The 17,391-nt window shown below is 40.7% G+C and overlaps 1 protein-coding gene across 6 annotated transcripts in view; it reads right to left on the bottom strand.

Annotated features, from left to right (window-relative positions):
• LOC128732742 (protein tramtrack, beta isoform) overlaps positions 1-17,391 on the bottom strand; it is a 516,078-nt gene that overhangs the window by 49,165 nt on the left and 449,522 nt on the right. For 2 of the 6 annotated variants that reach the window (XM_053826078.1, XM_053826077.1), the window contains exon 8: positions 6,131-6,893. The exons of the other annotated variants lie outside the window; for them this stretch is intronic. In XM_053826078.1, the coding sequence (XP_053682053.1) occupies positions 6,131-6,893 (763 nt within the window). The remainder of the gene's footprint in view (positions 1-6,130; positions 6,894-17,391) is intronic. 6 annotated transcript variants of the gene reach the window in all.

Below are 17,391 nucleotides of genomic sequence, written 5' to 3' on the forward strand. Positions count from 1 at the left end.
AGATGCTAATATTGAAATGGTTTGCGTCATGTCCTAAAATGGCTAGAGCAATAGATATTACTAGTACTGAACTGAACTGAATTACTAGTACAATCTGAATTGTCCAGATTTCAGTGGATTAATTTTATCGGGACATCGATTTGAATCGAAAAAATAACATCGATGTGACCGATTTTTCTGTAAGCTCACATCGAATCGAAACATCGGAAAATCGATGCCGGAACATCGATATTTATGTGTGTGTGTGTGTGTGTGTGTGTGTGTGTGTGTGTGTGTGTGTGTGTGTGTGTGTGTGTGTGTGTGTGTGTGTGTGTGTGTGTGTGTGTGTGTGTGTGTGTGTGTGTGTGTGTGTGTGTGTGTGTGTGTGTGTGTGTGTGTGTGTGTGTGTGTGTGTGTGTGTGTGTGTGTGTGTGTGTGTGTGTGTGTGTGTGTGTGTGTGTGTGTGTGTGTGTGTGTGTGTGTGTGTGTGTGTGTGTGTGTGTGTGTGTGTGTGTGTGTGTGTGTGTGTGTGTGTGTGTGTGTGTGTGTGTGTGTGTGTGTGTGTGTGTGTGTGTGTGTGTGTGTGTGTGTGTGTGTGTGTGTGTGTGTGTGTGTGTGTGTGTGTGTGTGTGTGTGTGTGTGTGTGTGTGTGTGTGTGTGTGTGTGTGTGTGTGTGTGTGTGTGTGTGTGTGTGTGTGTGTGTGTGTGTGTGTGTGTGTGTGTGTGTGTGTGTGTGTGTGTGTGTGTGTGTGTGTGTGTGTGTGTGTGTGTGTGTGTGTGTGTGTGTGTGTGTGTGTGTGTGTGTGTGTGTGTGTGTGTGTGTGTGTGTGTGTGTGTGTGTGTGTGTGTGTGTGTGTGTGTGTGTGTGTGTGTGTGTGTGTGTGTGTGTGTGTGTGTGTGTGTGTGTGTGTGTGTGTGTGTGTGTGTGTGTGTGTGTGTGTGTGTGTGTGTGTGTGTGTGTGTGTGTGTGTGTGTGTGTGTGTGTGTGTGTGTGTGTGTGTGTCACTGACATCTGTCTATCTTTCTTTGAAGCGGAAATTAGTTACGTTCATTATAAGATGCAAGACCTAATTATTGTGTCAGTAGCAAACGTTTGCTAGATGATATAGGACGAGACGGCCTCAGGCGTGGATTTCTTGAAAGATGCACAATAATATTTTAGGAAACTTCCTACCTGAGGCGTCGACACGTAAGCCTTAAAAGCAGGGCCAGCGCTAGGCAATTTGTCGCTCCAAGTAAACCCTCAAAATGGCGCCCCCCGAATTTAGTCGTAAAAATAAGGTAGGATTTTGCGCTTTATGAAAACGAAAATAAAAGTGTAACGTTTGAATGAAAGATTTCAAATGATAATAACTACTAAAATACTGAACGAATCCGAACAATTGATATGTTGTTGGATAGATTAAATGACCAGCAATTTTATGGAGGGGTTAAGAGAGCAATTTTATGAAGGGCGTAAGAGGGGGGGCTTCTATACAAATGAAACACAAATTTCCTCAAAACTCGAGAACTAATCAAACAAATGGAACCAAATTTGGCATGTGGGGGTTGTAGAAGGTAGAAATTTTTTCTATGATACACTAAGACCCTTTCCCTTTCTAAGAGGGGGGGGGGAGGGGCTCCCATACAAATAAAATACAAATTTTCTCATAACTCGAGAACTAATCAAGCAAAAGGAAGCAAGTTTGGCATGTCGGGGTTTTTGGAGGTAAGCATATTTTTATGGTGTACTGAGACCCCTTCCTATTTAAGAGGGGGGGGGGCTCCCATGCAAATGAAATACAAATTTCCTCATAAATCGAGAACTAATTAAGCAAATAGAACCAAATTCGGTATGTGGGGGTTTTCGGAGGCAGACATTTTTTCTATGGTCAATTAGGACCTTTGCCTTCTTTAAGAAGGGGGGATCCCATAGAAATAAAATACAAATTTCCCCATAACTCGAGAACTGATAAAGCAAATGGAACCAAATTTGGCACGTGGGGGTTTTTGGAGCAATGAATTTATTTTATGATGATTTGAGACCCCTCACCTTTGTGGTAGGAGGATAAGGATTCTCATACAAATAAAACAGATTTTTTTTTGCATATGTGCCATATTTTCTGCTATGTTACAAGTGGTAAGCTGTGTAAGTAAACTAGGAAAACCTTCTCGAAGCAAGAGACAGTGAATCGACGCCGTTAACTTACGTGTCATTCATGTCAAAAGAGAAGGACATTCCAATGGCACGTCATATTTGCGATGAACGTGCTTTGGCTTTAGTGTTATTTGTAACCAATGACCCTTTTAAAGGCCACAAGCGAGTTAAAGTAAGATTATTAAAGCATGTCAAGCTACGCATAATCATAATATTTAATACAATAATCTGTGGGCTGGTCATTCATTACTGTTTCAACCTTTATGATGCACACAAGTGATTTCTAAAAGAAATCTCTATGTCTCAATGGTTGCAGGCAGTGTACTGGTGAACCTCCGTTCACGTATTTTCAAAGCCATCATTGCATTCAATGTACACTCAAGTCTTTTTTACACGGTTTGTTTTTTTCGATTACTCAAGTCGCCCTTTAGTACAACCCTTAGTTAGTAAAACAAATAATAAAAGCATCGCAATGCGTCGAATGCTTAGCATTTGTCAAAACATGTTTAAGATTCCTGCAGGTATTTTAGCGATTCTGGCGAAAATGATTATCTTTCATGCTTCTTATATCACAGAGAAAACTGAAAGCATTTTCTGATGCTTCTTTAACTGTTCGAATCTAAATTTGAAACACACAACATGTACCTAATTGTTAATTTCTAGAACATCTAACAATTTAAAAAAAATCTTTCAGTAAAAAAATACGGCCTTCCCACCCGCTTATTTGAGTGTTTTAATTGTTAAGTTTTGTTGCAAATAGGTTTTCATCAGAATAATAGTAACTCGGATTTTTTTGGTGGAGCACAAACGAAAACCGGAGAATGGTGAAGGCGTATGGACCATGAACTTGAAGAGATCCGCATAGTAGATCTGACGAAAGCCGGGGGAATACGGTGAGCCGGTCACGTCGCAAGAATGCCGGACGACTGTGCAGTAAAATCTGTTCTCTTCAAGACCTCCATTGGCATTAAGAATAGAGGAACCTAACGTGTTAGATGGCTCGACCAGGTTGAAGCCGATTTGCATCTGTTCGAGACGCTCAACGAATTGACGACAAGCAGCCCAGGACCAAGTACGATACAGTACAGTTTTTTTAATGTAGCCGAAATGGCGCCCCCCTAAAAGTGGCGCTCCAAGAAACTGCTTGTTTTGCTTAAGGGAAGCACCGGCCCTGCTTAAAAGGTTGGGGTTCTTTGGTGCAAAATTAAAAATGGGTTTAAAATATTTGGAAAAGGAGCAATAAAAGTGGAAAAGTACACAAGTTTTGAACCAAATCGAAACACTTTTCGATTTCGATAGTATACCTACTTTCAAGGAATTTCTGTTTAATCTTGAATTTCGTTAATTTTTGCTTGTTTCCGAACAATTTCTTTAACTGTGTTTTAAATCTATTCTACGAAATCCCGAATTTTATTAGAATTGTTTTTGTGTTGTTTTAGACAGATGTCTTTTAATGAGCCTGGGGTAAATATATTTTATAAAGAAAAGGTTGACGATCTTAAAATTTATTAACATTTGACTGCGTAATTCAGTGAAGAACTTCTTTAGTATCAATTGCTTTGGTTTAAACAGGGTGTCGATTTCCTGGAAAAACCTGGAAAATCAGGGAATATCAGGGAATTCATTTTTGGATCAGGGAAATCAGGGAATATCAGGGAATTTCGAAATTCAATCAGGGAAATTTTGTTTACCCGGCAATATTGTTGATCAACTTTGGAATCAAATCCATTTTCGTGTAAAATATACGCAGATTGATCGGTTGAATTAAAACTTATTACATGTCTAGTGGCGATTCGATTATCTTTCAGTTTGCCGTAAATTTCCTCTTTGTTTTGCGTCGTACAATTGTCAGACTTCACTCGCTGTAGTGCTCGAAATCGGCAATGGCAGGCAGGGATACAGACTGTTATTTACACGCGATCCACAGCGTTTTCACCAATTGCAGAATTCTACACTCAGAAGCCCCAAGCATTGATCATCTTCCTTCAGTGTCCATGATTCATGTCCGTTAAGGGTTACCGGGAGCATTAACGTTCTGTAGAATTTGCGTTTATGCGAGTTGGCAACCTTCGGGACTGGTTCAGCTGCTTACGTACTACGCAGAAAGCTTACATGTTTCTCTGTTCTGACGTGATTCGCAGTGAGCATGCGACTCTTGGCTTGGTTCTTCTCATCTGACATTTTCTGGCATTCGACATCAAACAAGTCGTTATGTCTTCCGCACGTCGTGCCTATCACTTCCCTCGTAGTTGTTGGCGCCAAGGCGGATCCTCCACAGCCTACTTACGTCTTATTCCCTTTCGTCATGCTGTTCTGCGATTCGTTGATCAAGCTTTCTGGTGTACTCCACTGCAACGTGGAGTGGATCTACGTGGATCTTACGACGAGATAGTGGTCAAAGTCGCTAAGAAAAGACTGTATATTGTGACTTCCAAAAAGTATTGACCGTTAAACAGGATCGATCTGGGAGCTAGAGTCTTGAATTTTCAAGTCGTGCGCACCCCATAAATCCTTTCGAACCTGTCATAGAATTCGTCTCTAGCAAAGCAAAGCAAAGTCTTGAGCATTAACCGTCACTAGACATTATCCTTCTTTATCGACAGACTTCGCAGCCGGCTGTTAGAGTACAGGAAAATTACGGGGTCAGTGCAACCATCCTACTGATTCTATCTAACAAAAACCGGCTAGCCGAGATTCGAACTGGCGAACAACTGGCTTGTTAGATCAGCATCGTACCTCGAAGCTAACTGGGCGGTTCAATTCGTTCCTAGTATCATCGAATTTATGATTTGTTGGTGACTATACGTTGATTAAGCTGTAGTTGAAGAATTTGCCTTAATTCTCAACACCCATATACGGTCATCGGAACGAACGGCCGGCCACCGAACTACCTTCGAGTCATTGTTGCTCTCAAGCCTCGATAGTTGCAATCCGAAATCATGACACACAGCTTTAGTCTTATAGTCTTAACTTCGCATACTGTCCACCTCAATGGTTAAAATATTTGCCATTTGGACATTTTCTAACAATATATCTAGCTAAAGTTTTGCCGTACCTCGAAGCCAGCAAAACGCACATTTTTGTACCAAAAATCTTTGAGGAATCATCTTCTTAACCCCATACTTTTTGCAGCAAAGATAACAAGCTGGAACTTCCAGGAAAGTTTTGTTTTAGTTTAACTGAAAACCCGCAGACATGTGTCCACCTTCCAGCGGCAAAGTTACTAGTTTGAGCTGACTGAATATTAGCAAGATTTGTTATGTTTACACGGCTGTAATTTTGTTGTATGTAACATCTAAGCTTTGTGCAAAAACAGGTCGATTAGATTATTTCTCAATCTTTGTTTCTTTGGATTCAAGTTGATACCTCAAACAAAACTGTCCCTAGACTCGATAGAAGAGGGCGTTTTCGAAACGCTGGTAAGAAATAGGTTAAGAATCTTTGATATGTGTTCTTAAATCATGAAGAAATCTAGCTTTAGTTTTCAGCAGCTCGCATAAGTCATGCTAAAGGTTTAAAAACTTAAGCCAGAAATCGTCCAAATAAGCTTGATATTCGAGTTTTGAGGGTCAGGGAAAAATACTTGAAGCATCAGGGAAAATCAGGGAAAGTCAGGGAATTTTATTTTTGGATTTGAGTCGACACCCTGTTAAAGCAAAAATAAACAAAAGCCGTTTTGGATTATTTAGGTTTGATTTGATCAACTATGGGCATACCTGATCAAATTTGAGCTTATTTTGTTCACATTTTTCATGTTGTTGAAGGACTCAAAAGAATATTGTATCCATTTGTTGGTCAAGAACATTTCAATCTTCATGTTCCGTGATGTTATTTGAATTTTAAAATATGAACGATTTGAAAACTTGTAAAAGAAAAACAGATGTGTAACAATTTCAACAATTAATAAAAATATTAAATTAGGTATCAGGTTTCGGCCATAAATATAGAATATTTTTATCAAAGGATTACAACCAGCTTATAAGAAAACTAAAAGTTGAAGTAGAAACCACTTACCTGTATGCACCCGACAGTGGTCCTTCATGTGATGCCTCAGCTTGAACGCCTTGCCGCAGAACTCACACTTGAACGGCCGATCGCCGGTGTGCACCGGCAGATGGGTGATGAGCGAAGACACGTCGGGGAAACTTTTACCACAGAACTTACACAGCACCACGTTGCCCTGGTCGGCGGCGGCCGCATTGCCGGAGGCGACCGCAGCGGCCTGCGCTGCGACGGCGGCGGCGAATTCGAGCTCCATCGGCGAGGCACCATCCGGCGGCTCGAGCAGCTGATCGAGCGGCGGTCCCGTCCGGTGGGGCGCAAAGTGCGGCGACGTCAGCTGCGACGGCGACGGCGAGGATTGCACTAGCGAGGCGGCCGCCGCAGCAGCCGCCGCCGCTTGCTGGTGCTGCGCCTGTTGGGTCAGCTCGTGATGTTGCTGCTGGAACAGGGCCAGCCGCGACGGGTGTATTAGGTGGGCTGTTTCGCGGTACTTGAGCGTTTCCAGCGAGTGCGACAGTATGTGCCGGGTCAGTTTGCTCTGGTGCGGAAACGTGGCCCCGCAGTACATGCACGGATAGATCGGACCGGAACTGCCGCCTGACACCGGATCCGGACCCATACCACCTCCGCCGACAATGCCGCCACTTCCTCCTCCTCCGACAACACCACCAACACCACCACCACTACTGAGCCCCAGCGGTGGCCCGCCGAGACCGCTCGGACAGAGACCACCGCCAACGACACTACCGCTGGCGGCATGCGGTTCTGATGCTTCCTGCAAACCAAACAAAAATCGGACATCAACTTCTTTTGCTATGCTTTGGCTTGAGTTTTGTTTTGTTTTTTTTTTCTATCGATAATTCTGCTCTTGTGGTATAAGGTTTTTCGATAAAGCACTAACGACTGCTCGACTGCTCGAAAACAAAATCGAATCGAAACTAAACGATCAGTAAAACGAAAATAGAATACAGAACAAAATACAAACGCATTAAGTGTGACCGCTTGTGAGTCGCTAGGATATAAGTACGAAACAATAGTAAATGGAACGGAGACAGAACTTCAAACGAAGGTAATGGTTTTACGGTCAAACGACGGTGTTCTCTCTCTAGCGAATCTCTAGCACCATTAGTGCGAATGTGGCGATAAAATTCGCGATCTTACGTTAGTGAGCAGAAAGTTTTACTTCATCTTTGGTTAAAGGCTTTTTTCCGTCTTCTACTATTTATTTGGTTTTGTTTGTTTGTGACGGTAAATCCGACAGCGCTAAGACAGAAGTAGTGACATTTGACGCTTCACTTGGTTGTGGTTAGCATTAGTTTGTTTTGTTTCTCTATTGTTTCGCTCTTTTCTTGGAAGAAGAGGTCTGAAGGCAGATTTCCACTTGATCTCCACCGGGGACTACCTCCGAAGAAAAAGCTCGAAGAAAGTTCGAGCTCGAAACAATATGGATACTCTTCTCTCGATTCGACTCGATTGGTCTTGATTTTCGTTTTTTGTTTTTTTTGCATGAACTTCTATTTAACTTTCGCGTTAGGCGAGTTTGAAATGTGTATATTGTACAATGGAAAGAAAATAGCTTGAGTTTTATCTTTTTTTTGGTGGCGTAAACATTTGTTTTCGTTAGAGAGAAAGAGAAAACGGGTAGGAAAATAATTTAAAAGAAAAAAAACAAAACTGATCGGAAACTGAACCAAGGAAGAGGAAAATAGAAGAGAGAGAAAGGAAAAGAAGGGGGAATAATATAATGAAAAACAATAACGAAAGTTTTTTTCGGTGGCGGCTGCCGCGGTTTTGTTTGTTTGCGGTCGGAAAAGCTTTTCTGTTTTTTTTTGTTATATTTTTGTTTTTCACAGTGACTGTTTCTTTTTGTACGGTACTAGTAAATAACCAAAAATTAAACTGTTTTTTTTTTCAAGAAGTTGAAATTCGATTTTTGTCTGGTTGTTATGGGCATTTCTTTTGCTAGTTTTTTTTAGGATTTTTCAGAAGCGCAAGCGCAACGGCGTTTTGGTTAGAGGCTCAATTCGATTGGTTTTCCGTATGGTTTTTGACTGAATGACTGATTGGTAACCGATTGAGGAGCGTCTAGTTTTTTTTAGTGGGTTCAGGAGGACAGGACAGGAGGTCGCTTTTTGGATGGGGCTTAGGGAGGGGGGCTGGGCTAGCGATCAGGAGAAGGACGACCGACTTCCAGTCGCTGATTCGCGGATTCCGTCCGTTTCCTGATTCGCTCGCCCGAGAGGCCGAGGTTTTGGTTTTGGTTTTGTTTTTTTTTTGTTCAGTGACAAAAATGTCCAATTGCTCCCATAGTTTGGGGGGAAATTTTGCTTCTTGGCGTGTTTTCCTGGGTTTTTTCTGCTTAGTTATATACACAAAAATTTCATATAAAAAACTTGATATGTGAGAGAAAAAACATTTGATAATAAATAGAAAAATGCACTCGATGGTAGAACGAAAACTGAAATTAAATATCAAAATTTTGCTTTTTTTGTGATTCTTTTTTTTTTTTTTTGATTTTTCAATTGAGTAAACTAAACGAAAACGTACTTTTTTATGCAGTTGTAATTAAAATATGTTTAGCACAGCCATGTTCAAAAAACGGAGATCAACTTCTTGACAGTTAATAAAACTAAACAAATACTGAAAATTTGCTCCAAAATCTCGCTATTTTTGCTTTTGCCGAAAAGGTTTGAGAACAAAAAATGTTTTTTTTTGCTTTTTGTTTTAGGAGAAACGAGTAAACTAAGTAAATGAGTAAAAACTGAAACTTCACATGTTTAGATCGGTAAAAAACACACAAATACGTACGCAAAATACTATATACACATTTAACACAGTAGAAATTTAAATTACAATATATTTACAGACACATTTATAGATAAATATATACACAGTTAACAAAACAAACTATGGAAGAGCAAAAGGAAATGCTTTCGTTCGCGTTTTTTGGCAAGTAAAGTTGCTACAATTGCAGGACAACAATCAATCAGGTTCAGTTCTTCAACTTGATTTTTTCGGAAACACACATACTACCAAGTGAGGCGTCAAAAGCGTCGATTTTGTCGATTACGCCGTTAGGATTTCCGCCGACACTAGATCATCTGAAACAAAAGTGCGTTGTGGTGTGTTCTGTTACTGTTTTTGTGGGTGCCGTTTGTTGTCGTTGTCGATTTTGCCTGGAAAAATGTACTCATCAAACGCAAGTGAGCGCGCGCTACGCAGAACACAAAAAACAAAGACGATAAAAACAACAACACGACAATCAACTACTGAGAAATATGCAAAATTACGGAAACACAACTATATAGTAGGTATAATGGTAATAAACATTAAACAGTCAAGGATGCATGTGATTGGGAGGAACTGCCACCCGGTTTGGCTTGGTTTCGGTGGAAGTTCCCGGTTTCCAGTTTTCCTGTGAATAAAGCAATTCAGTTTAGGGGGAAACGGGGTTGGCTAGACGTTGGATAGCGAAGCGAGAAGGGTTGAGCTAGAGACGGTTATGCTCGTGGCTTCCCGGAATTTTAAGTGCGTGCGTTATCGGTTCTTGTGCCACGTTCGACGGACGAATCAACGGAGTTCTACGAACCGACGGACGGCGCCGTGGATTGCGTTGGCGGGTGGCGTCTGGCGTGCCGCAAGTTGTTTTGCTCATTCACGTGGGATTCTTGGAATGCGGCAGCAAGTTTCAGAATGTGATTTTTAACGATGGAGTAATCGAGGTTTTGCTGGGATTTGCGGTTGAGTTGTTGAGCGGGCGTTTCAAATTGTCATCATATGTGTCTATCGTTTTCAATCGGTTCAATCTGGTAAAATCTATGAAAACGGAAGACATGACGAGGGAAATAAGATATGGTTTTACGGGATATGCTAAATGTCGGGATCAAAATTCCCCTAGTAACCAGTTTCATTTTTTTATTACAAATACATAAAAAATCTAAATTAAAGAATCATGAATGGAACGACATTTTTCTCTTGGTTTTTAATTGACAATTAAATGTATGTCTTTGATTACTTCTGTAAACAATCTATTAGGCTCTCTCTATTACAAAGCTTCTGAACAAATCTATTTTGTTAAAATGAAAAATTGGAAAAGGTACTTTCTTCACAGAGCATAATTTTCGAGTTTACTTATCTAGCATAGGATCGACAGTCTGGTTTCTATAGCCAGTATTTCTCAATACTGGTGGTTCACGTATTGGAAGAAAAATGAAATCTATACATATAAAGAAAGATTTCTGTCTGTTTGTCTGTCTGTCTGTCTGTCTGTCTGTCTGTCCGTATGTTCCTTATAGAATCGAAAACTACTGAACCAATCGGCATGAAAATATACGTGTAGAGGTTTTTTGGGGCCAGGAAAGGTTTTAGTGATGGTTAGAAACCCCTCCCCCCACTAAGAGGGGGGGCTCCCATACAAATGAAACACAAATTTCTGCATTGCTCGACAACTAATCAAGCAAATAGAACAAAATTTGGCATGTGGGTGTTTTCGGTGACAAGAATTTATTCTATGGTAAATTGAGACCCCTCCCCTCTTTATAAGGGGAATTATAACTCATCTCCTCTTTAAAAGGGGGGGCTTCCATACAAATTTCCTCATAACTCGAGAAGTAATTAAGCAAATGGAACCAAATTTGGCATGTGGGTGTTTTTGGAGACAAAATTTTTTTCTATGATGAATTGGGACCCCTCCCCGTTTTAGGAGGGGGGGATCCTATACAAATGAAATACAAATTTCCTCATAACTGAAGAACTAATCAAGCAAATGGAACAAAATTTGGCATGTGAAAGTTTTCGAGGGCAAGAATATTTTCTATGGTAAATAAGGACCCCTCCCCACTTTAAGAGGGGGGGCTCCTATACAAACAAAATACAAATTTCCTCATAACTCGAGAACTAATCAAGCAAATGGAACAAAATTTGGCACGTGGGTGTTTTTGGAGACAAAATTTTTTTCTATGATGAATTGGGACCCCTCCCCACTTTAGGAAGGGGGGCTCCTGTACAAACAAAATACAAATTTCCTCATAACTCGAGAACTAATCAAGCAAATGGAACCAAATTTGATACGTGGGTGTTTTTGGAGACAAGATTTTTTTCTATGATAAACTGGGACCTCTCCTCACTTTAGGAGGGGGGGGCTCCTATACAAATGAAAAACAAATTTCCTCATAACTCGAGAGCTAATCAAGCAAATGAAACCAAATTTGGCATGCGAAAGTTTTCGAGGGCAAGAATATTTTCTATGGTGAATTAGGACCCCTCCCAACTTTAAGAGGGGGGGCTCCTATACAAACGAAATACAAATTTCCTCATAAATCGAGAACTAATCAAGCAAATGGAACCAAATTTGGCACGTGGGTGTTTTTGGAGACAAAAATTTTTTCTATGATGAATTGGGACCCCTACCCACTTTAGGAGGGGGGGCTCCTATACAAATGAAATTCAAATTTCCCCATAACTCGAGAACTAATCAAGCAAATAGAACCAAATTTGGCATGTGGAGGTTTCTGGAGGCAAAAATATTTTCTATGGTGAATTAGGACCCCTCCCAACTTTAAGAGGGGGTGCTTCTACACAAATGAAATACAAATTTCTTCATAATTCGAGAACTAATCAAGTAAATGAAACCATATTTGGCATGTGGGTGTTTTTGGAGGTAACCATTTTTTCTATGATGAATTAGGACCCCTTACCTTTTTAAGAGGGGGGGCTCTCATACAAACGAAATACAAATTTCCTCATAACTCTAGAACTAATCAAGCAAATGGAACCAAATTTATCATGTGGGTGTTTTTGTAGGCAAGAATATTTTCTATGGTATATTTTCTATGGATTTCCCCACTTTAAGAGGGGGGGGCTCCTATACAAATGAAAAACAAATTTCCTCATAACTCGAGAACTAATCAAGCAAATGGAACCAAATTTGACATGTAAGTGGTTTTGGACGCAAGATTTTTTTCTATGGTGAATTGAGACCCCTCTCTTCTTTAGAAAGCGAGTTATGGCCCATCTCCCCTTTAAGAGGGTGGGCTTCCATACAAATGAAATGCAAATTTCCTCTTATCTCGAGAATTAATCAATCAAATGGAACCAAATTTGGCATGTGGGAGTTTTAGATGGCAGAAATTTTTTCTATGGTGAATTACGACCCCTTCCCCTTTTAAGAGGGGAGCTCCCATACAAATGGAATTCAAATTGTTTATAATTATAACTTTATAATTATAATTATAACTTGAGAACTAATCAAGCAAATGGAACCAAATTTGGCATGTGGGAGATTTTGGAGTCTTGAATTTATTTTACGATAGTTAGAGACCTCTCACCCCTGTGGTAGGGGGATATGGACTCTCATACAAATAAAACAGAAATTTTTGCGAAACTCAAAAACTAATCGAACTCGAGAAATTCGAGACTCTTCCATAAAACATTAGTCAATACAAGACCACAAAAACTATCTATAGTAACACTAGATCATTCAGGACGAGACGGTCGCGAGTGTTGCCGGTGACCCGCCGTCGGAAGCGCCGCCCACTGGGGGTCTTTCAAAACTCGAGATTGTGACAAAGATCATCCGAGATTCATGATTTATGTACAACACAGGTTAATTTGTGGCAATACGAAGTTTGTCGGGTCAGCTAGTTAACATATAAGTTAAAAAGATGTGGACCCAGACGAGAACTTTGGGGTACACCACCAAAGGGGTGTAACTTGTATTGCTACAGATAGTTTGTTTTCGAAAGTGAATTGATAGATACTCATGATAGCTATGAGTGCAGTAATTCCTAACGTTTTGCGTTCCACAATTTTCCAATTTACAGAGTAATAAAAATAAGTCGATCCTGTCGACTTTTTTCGACTCAAATTCATCTAAATGCTCCTTTTAATTCTATTTATATAACAAATTCACAAAATAGTCACACGCGAGTGATTCGTACCAGTGCTCGAAAAAATTAACTGTCTTGATCGAAAACGAATATAAAACGTATTCAACGTATACAGCTTTACCCCGGGTAGTATTCTTTTTTCTGCCAGCCCATGGACATGACTACTGAGCTGCTGGCAGTGTTTATCTTTCTCAGTTTTCTACCCTTCAATACAATTGATTCATGAACTGCAGTGCTGAATGGGTGCTCGTCTAACCTGTCAGTCAATTTTCTTGCTCTTGACTGATATTTTAGGTCTCAATGTTAAGTTTTTCAAACTGCCTGCTTTTTAAAATCAACCAAAACCTGACTGAAGAAAATTAATTAAAACTTCGGAGCAATGTTTACTTTTATCGTAATTTCGTTTTCCGTTGCCAGCAGTTCCAAATGAATGAACGATTCACATTTGATTTCATTCACTATTATCGGGAATTAATTGATGTAAAGAATATCACGAACATGAACGCAAGTGATTCACTCGAATCGTTGGTTTTAAATTTGCAAAATTGCATAGATTGAATTTGAGAAGCAGGGGCGTAAAATGTAGGGTATTGCCGTTATCGTCGGGTCACTGTTATGGTCGGGCCATCACGATTTTACAGTTTTAGTAACTCATGATATAACCATTGTAAAACTTCTTACTGTGATAGCTAACTTTTCACAATATTGTGAGTTTCAATCGCGTATTCAAAACACCCGTACTGAATTCAGTGACTAAATCTTACAAAAAAAGTTTCCCAGGCGCAATGAACTTTTCTTCAAGAAATGATTCATGAAATGCATTAATATTTTTTGAAAACGATGGTTCTACAATTGATGAAGGGACGGTAGGGGAAAGAAATGAAAATTTTTGGTGAAGGAGGGGAAGAATGGAAAGGAAAGGGGGGGGAGATATTGGTAGCTACGCTTGACAAGTAGTCATCTTGACTCCTACCTTTTGTCCAATGCTGGAAGGTGCATGAGTCCAACCAAGCTATAATCTGAGATTATAACCGGATTCGAACCCACAACACCCGCCAGGGCGTGCGGTTCGGTGGTACTTGTACCTTTGAACCATAGAGGCGCTGGACTGCAAAATCCACCAATCCATCGATAACCCAACCAAACGCGTCCCTGCTTGCACCCTTTTCCTTCTGACCCACTCAATTAAGATAGCAGTTTGCAGGAATATGTAAGTTTTATCTAAAATGTGGCGCGCTTACAGCATTTTAGGACCAATTTTGTACCTACTTAAATTCGCACCTAATTTCTAAAATGAATTGTGAACATAAAAGTGGACTCAACTTTTGTCTTTAATTTGGACACCAGTCAGAAATGATGTGGGTTCGTATCCCACCGCTGTCACCAAATGTAGCTCTGTGGCTACTTGACTTTTCTTTTGAAACAGGAAAAATTTCCGCTCATCTTCTTACTTTAATACTAACTGATTTTGTCAAACCTAAAATACTTAGCCCTAGGGCCCTACACTCTTCCCAAGTACCAATTCTAAATTTAATTACGTTCCTCTAGTGGTTTTCATGACCCATTTCATAAAACTGCTAATAAAACTATGCGCTCCATTAGAACATCCTGATGGCCGCTATAAAACTACCGTCCGACCAAAGGGCCTATTCTTCAGAGGGTTTTTATATCCTCTTTCAGAATCAGGTTACAAGCTTAAGTAGTCTTATCACACTCTGCAGAAAGAAGTACTAAAACCGATGCTGCTTGTCGCAGCTTGACAGCTACCGCCATAATTTAGTGAAGTTTTTCGCTACAAAATTGTAAAGCATACAGCTTACTTTGATAAGAAGCTAAATCAGTCCGCCAGCTGTGTTAACTTGGAAATACACCCGTGTGCATAAAAGTTAAAGTTTTACTGTCAGATCGTCCTGATCGATTTGGTTTATAGCGATCATAATGAAATATCCTATAGAATTATTAATAAATTTTCAACGGTCTCCATTGGTTTGCAGTTAAAACTGGTTTTTTTACAAAATAATTAGTTTCAGTTAGTCAATCTCCATCAGCGCCGTAGCGTGCCCGACCAGACTGGTCGTAGCCAGACTGGCGTTAAAAATGGCCTGTATTCAGTAAAGCATTAGTAATAACATATGTTATTAAAAAGCTAGACTGATTTTAGCGCTTTTCCGTGCCACGTTATTAGTTGATTTGTATGAAACAACCATGGCGAAAACAGCCAAACAACTGCGCTCGATGCTTTGTTCGTACTGCGAGCTCCACCCGGTAGCGATGAAGTTAGACATAGTGAAGCACTTCGTATCCGCTGAATAGAGCCAATCTGACATGTAAAACATCCTCTCCCTCGAGAAAACGTTGAACGGAAGCCTGGCTAATGGCCCCCGGAGCAACCGGCTAAACGGCGAAGAAGTAGTACTTGACTAAAATGGACATTTTTATGCGGATGCACCAGTCGAGGCTGTCTGTATCTGAGTAGCAGGCAATCGTCAAGAAAACGACCGAAGATGCTGCTGAAAACCCTCTTTTCGGCGAAACTCGATGTCGTGGTCATAATGGGCGACGAAAACTACTTGACGCTGGGTGGCAGAGGACCGAGTGCTCTACATCCCCCACCAAGAAAGCGGGTGATGACGTCAAGTATATCTTCCACTTCCACCCCAAGTTCCCGAAGAAGTTTATTCAGTGCCTGGCGATCAATGAGAAGAGAATGTTCAAACCGCAGTTCTTTCGCTCGAGGTTTACGGTGAACAAAACTGGACTTCTACCGGACTATGGACGAACTACCGGAGATTGTTGCCTTTATTAAGAAGTATCACGTAAAGGATGTGGTCCTTTGGTCGGACCTGGTCACCGTCCATTATCCTAAGAGATTACTGGAGGAGATGATCCGGCTGAAGATAAACGTTGTACCGACGATCACCAACTCTTTCAGTGTCCCCCAACTGCAGCCAAAAGGGTTTTTTGGGCGAAGCTCAAACGGAGCATTTATCCCAATAATTTTGTTGCCAAAACGGAGAAGGAGCTGATCGCCAAGGCCACGACGTCTATCCTTTGATCGGCCATAGCGAAGGTTCCGGTGAACCGTAACACCATTTGGCAGGGCATCGAAGCATTGTTATAGAAGGCTTAATGAACGTAGGATTGGTGGAAAATTTGTTTTATTGAATTATCTTTTGTGTTTATTTTTCATCGCCATCGGAAATTAGTTCATTTTTCTTACATACGTTGAGTGCAGCGAAGTATTGAATACGAAAAAATGACAAACCTGGAGAGAACACTGATTTATGAAAAGAGTGGCTCCAAATTGGGCTTTCGCCAAGGGCGCCACAATGTCACGCTACGGCTCTGATCTCAATATCTAACAAAATCATGTTAGTTATTTCCAGGCTTGATTTTGCTCATCTTAAGCATACAGGGACAATGCAATCTGCCTCTAACAACTACCAACAGCATTCATTTTCTGTTCAATTGTTTGCCCTCCCTCCGAATGATGCCTGATAGTGTTTTCTTCTACAACCACTCATCTTGCGCAGACATAGCACAACTACAAGCAGAGCTAATCTTTTTTTCGCACACTGGAGACAAAATACTATTTGCTCCGTATCCCAAAGAGAATATGGGACAGGCAAGTATATGGCAGAAAAAGAAAGATGAAACAAAGTTGACGCTCATTTGGGGGCAGAGCAAAGCAGCAAAACACTGCAAAAGCAAAAAACCCGTCGCTTGTCGGAGAAGGTAACATCCCACAGAGAGAGAGAGAGAGAGAGAGAGATATAGAGAGAGAGAGAGAGAGAGAGAGAGACCCGATTCGTTTTCTGCTCTTTTCCAGTAAAACGTTGAGAATTGAGAGTTTTGAGAGCACGGCAGAAGCCTGGTTGCTTCCTGTGACAGGGTTAGCATTGGGCAAAATTCCCAAAAGTATCGATAATCGAATATCGATGTCAAATCCGCCGCTTTATCGATACCCTCGATTTATCGTTCGTGAAGTATCGATATTAGCTTTATCGATACTATTTAAGGCGGCATTCTGGGATTTGGAAATGCTACATTGTCATTGCTAGCCGTTTTTGGCCATTTTTGTAGAGTTTTCTTCACGATCTTTGTACTCCTGCCACTTTTTCCTCTTCAGGATCATGGTCAACTCATTCCGTGCTCGTCGAAACTTGACCAAATTCTTCTTCGTGGCAATAGATAGACGTAAATAGAGATATTTTTTTGAAACGATGGTTCTACAATTGATGAAGGGACGGTAGAGGAAAGAAATGAAAATTTTTTTTTTGTTGGTGAAGGGGGGGGGGGGAAGCGTGACTCATGCACCTTCCAGATTTGGACAAAAGGTAGGAGTCAAAATGACTACTTGTCAAGCATAGCTACCAATACCCCCCC

The sequence above is a fragment of the Sabethes cyaneus genome, chromosome 1, assembly GCF_943734655.1.
Source record: "Sabethes cyaneus chromosome 1, idSabCyanKW18_F2, whole genome shotgun sequence".
In the NCBI taxonomy this organism is placed as follows: domain Eukaryota; kingdom Metazoa; phylum Arthropoda; class Insecta; order Diptera; family Culicidae; genus Sabethes; species Sabethes cyaneus.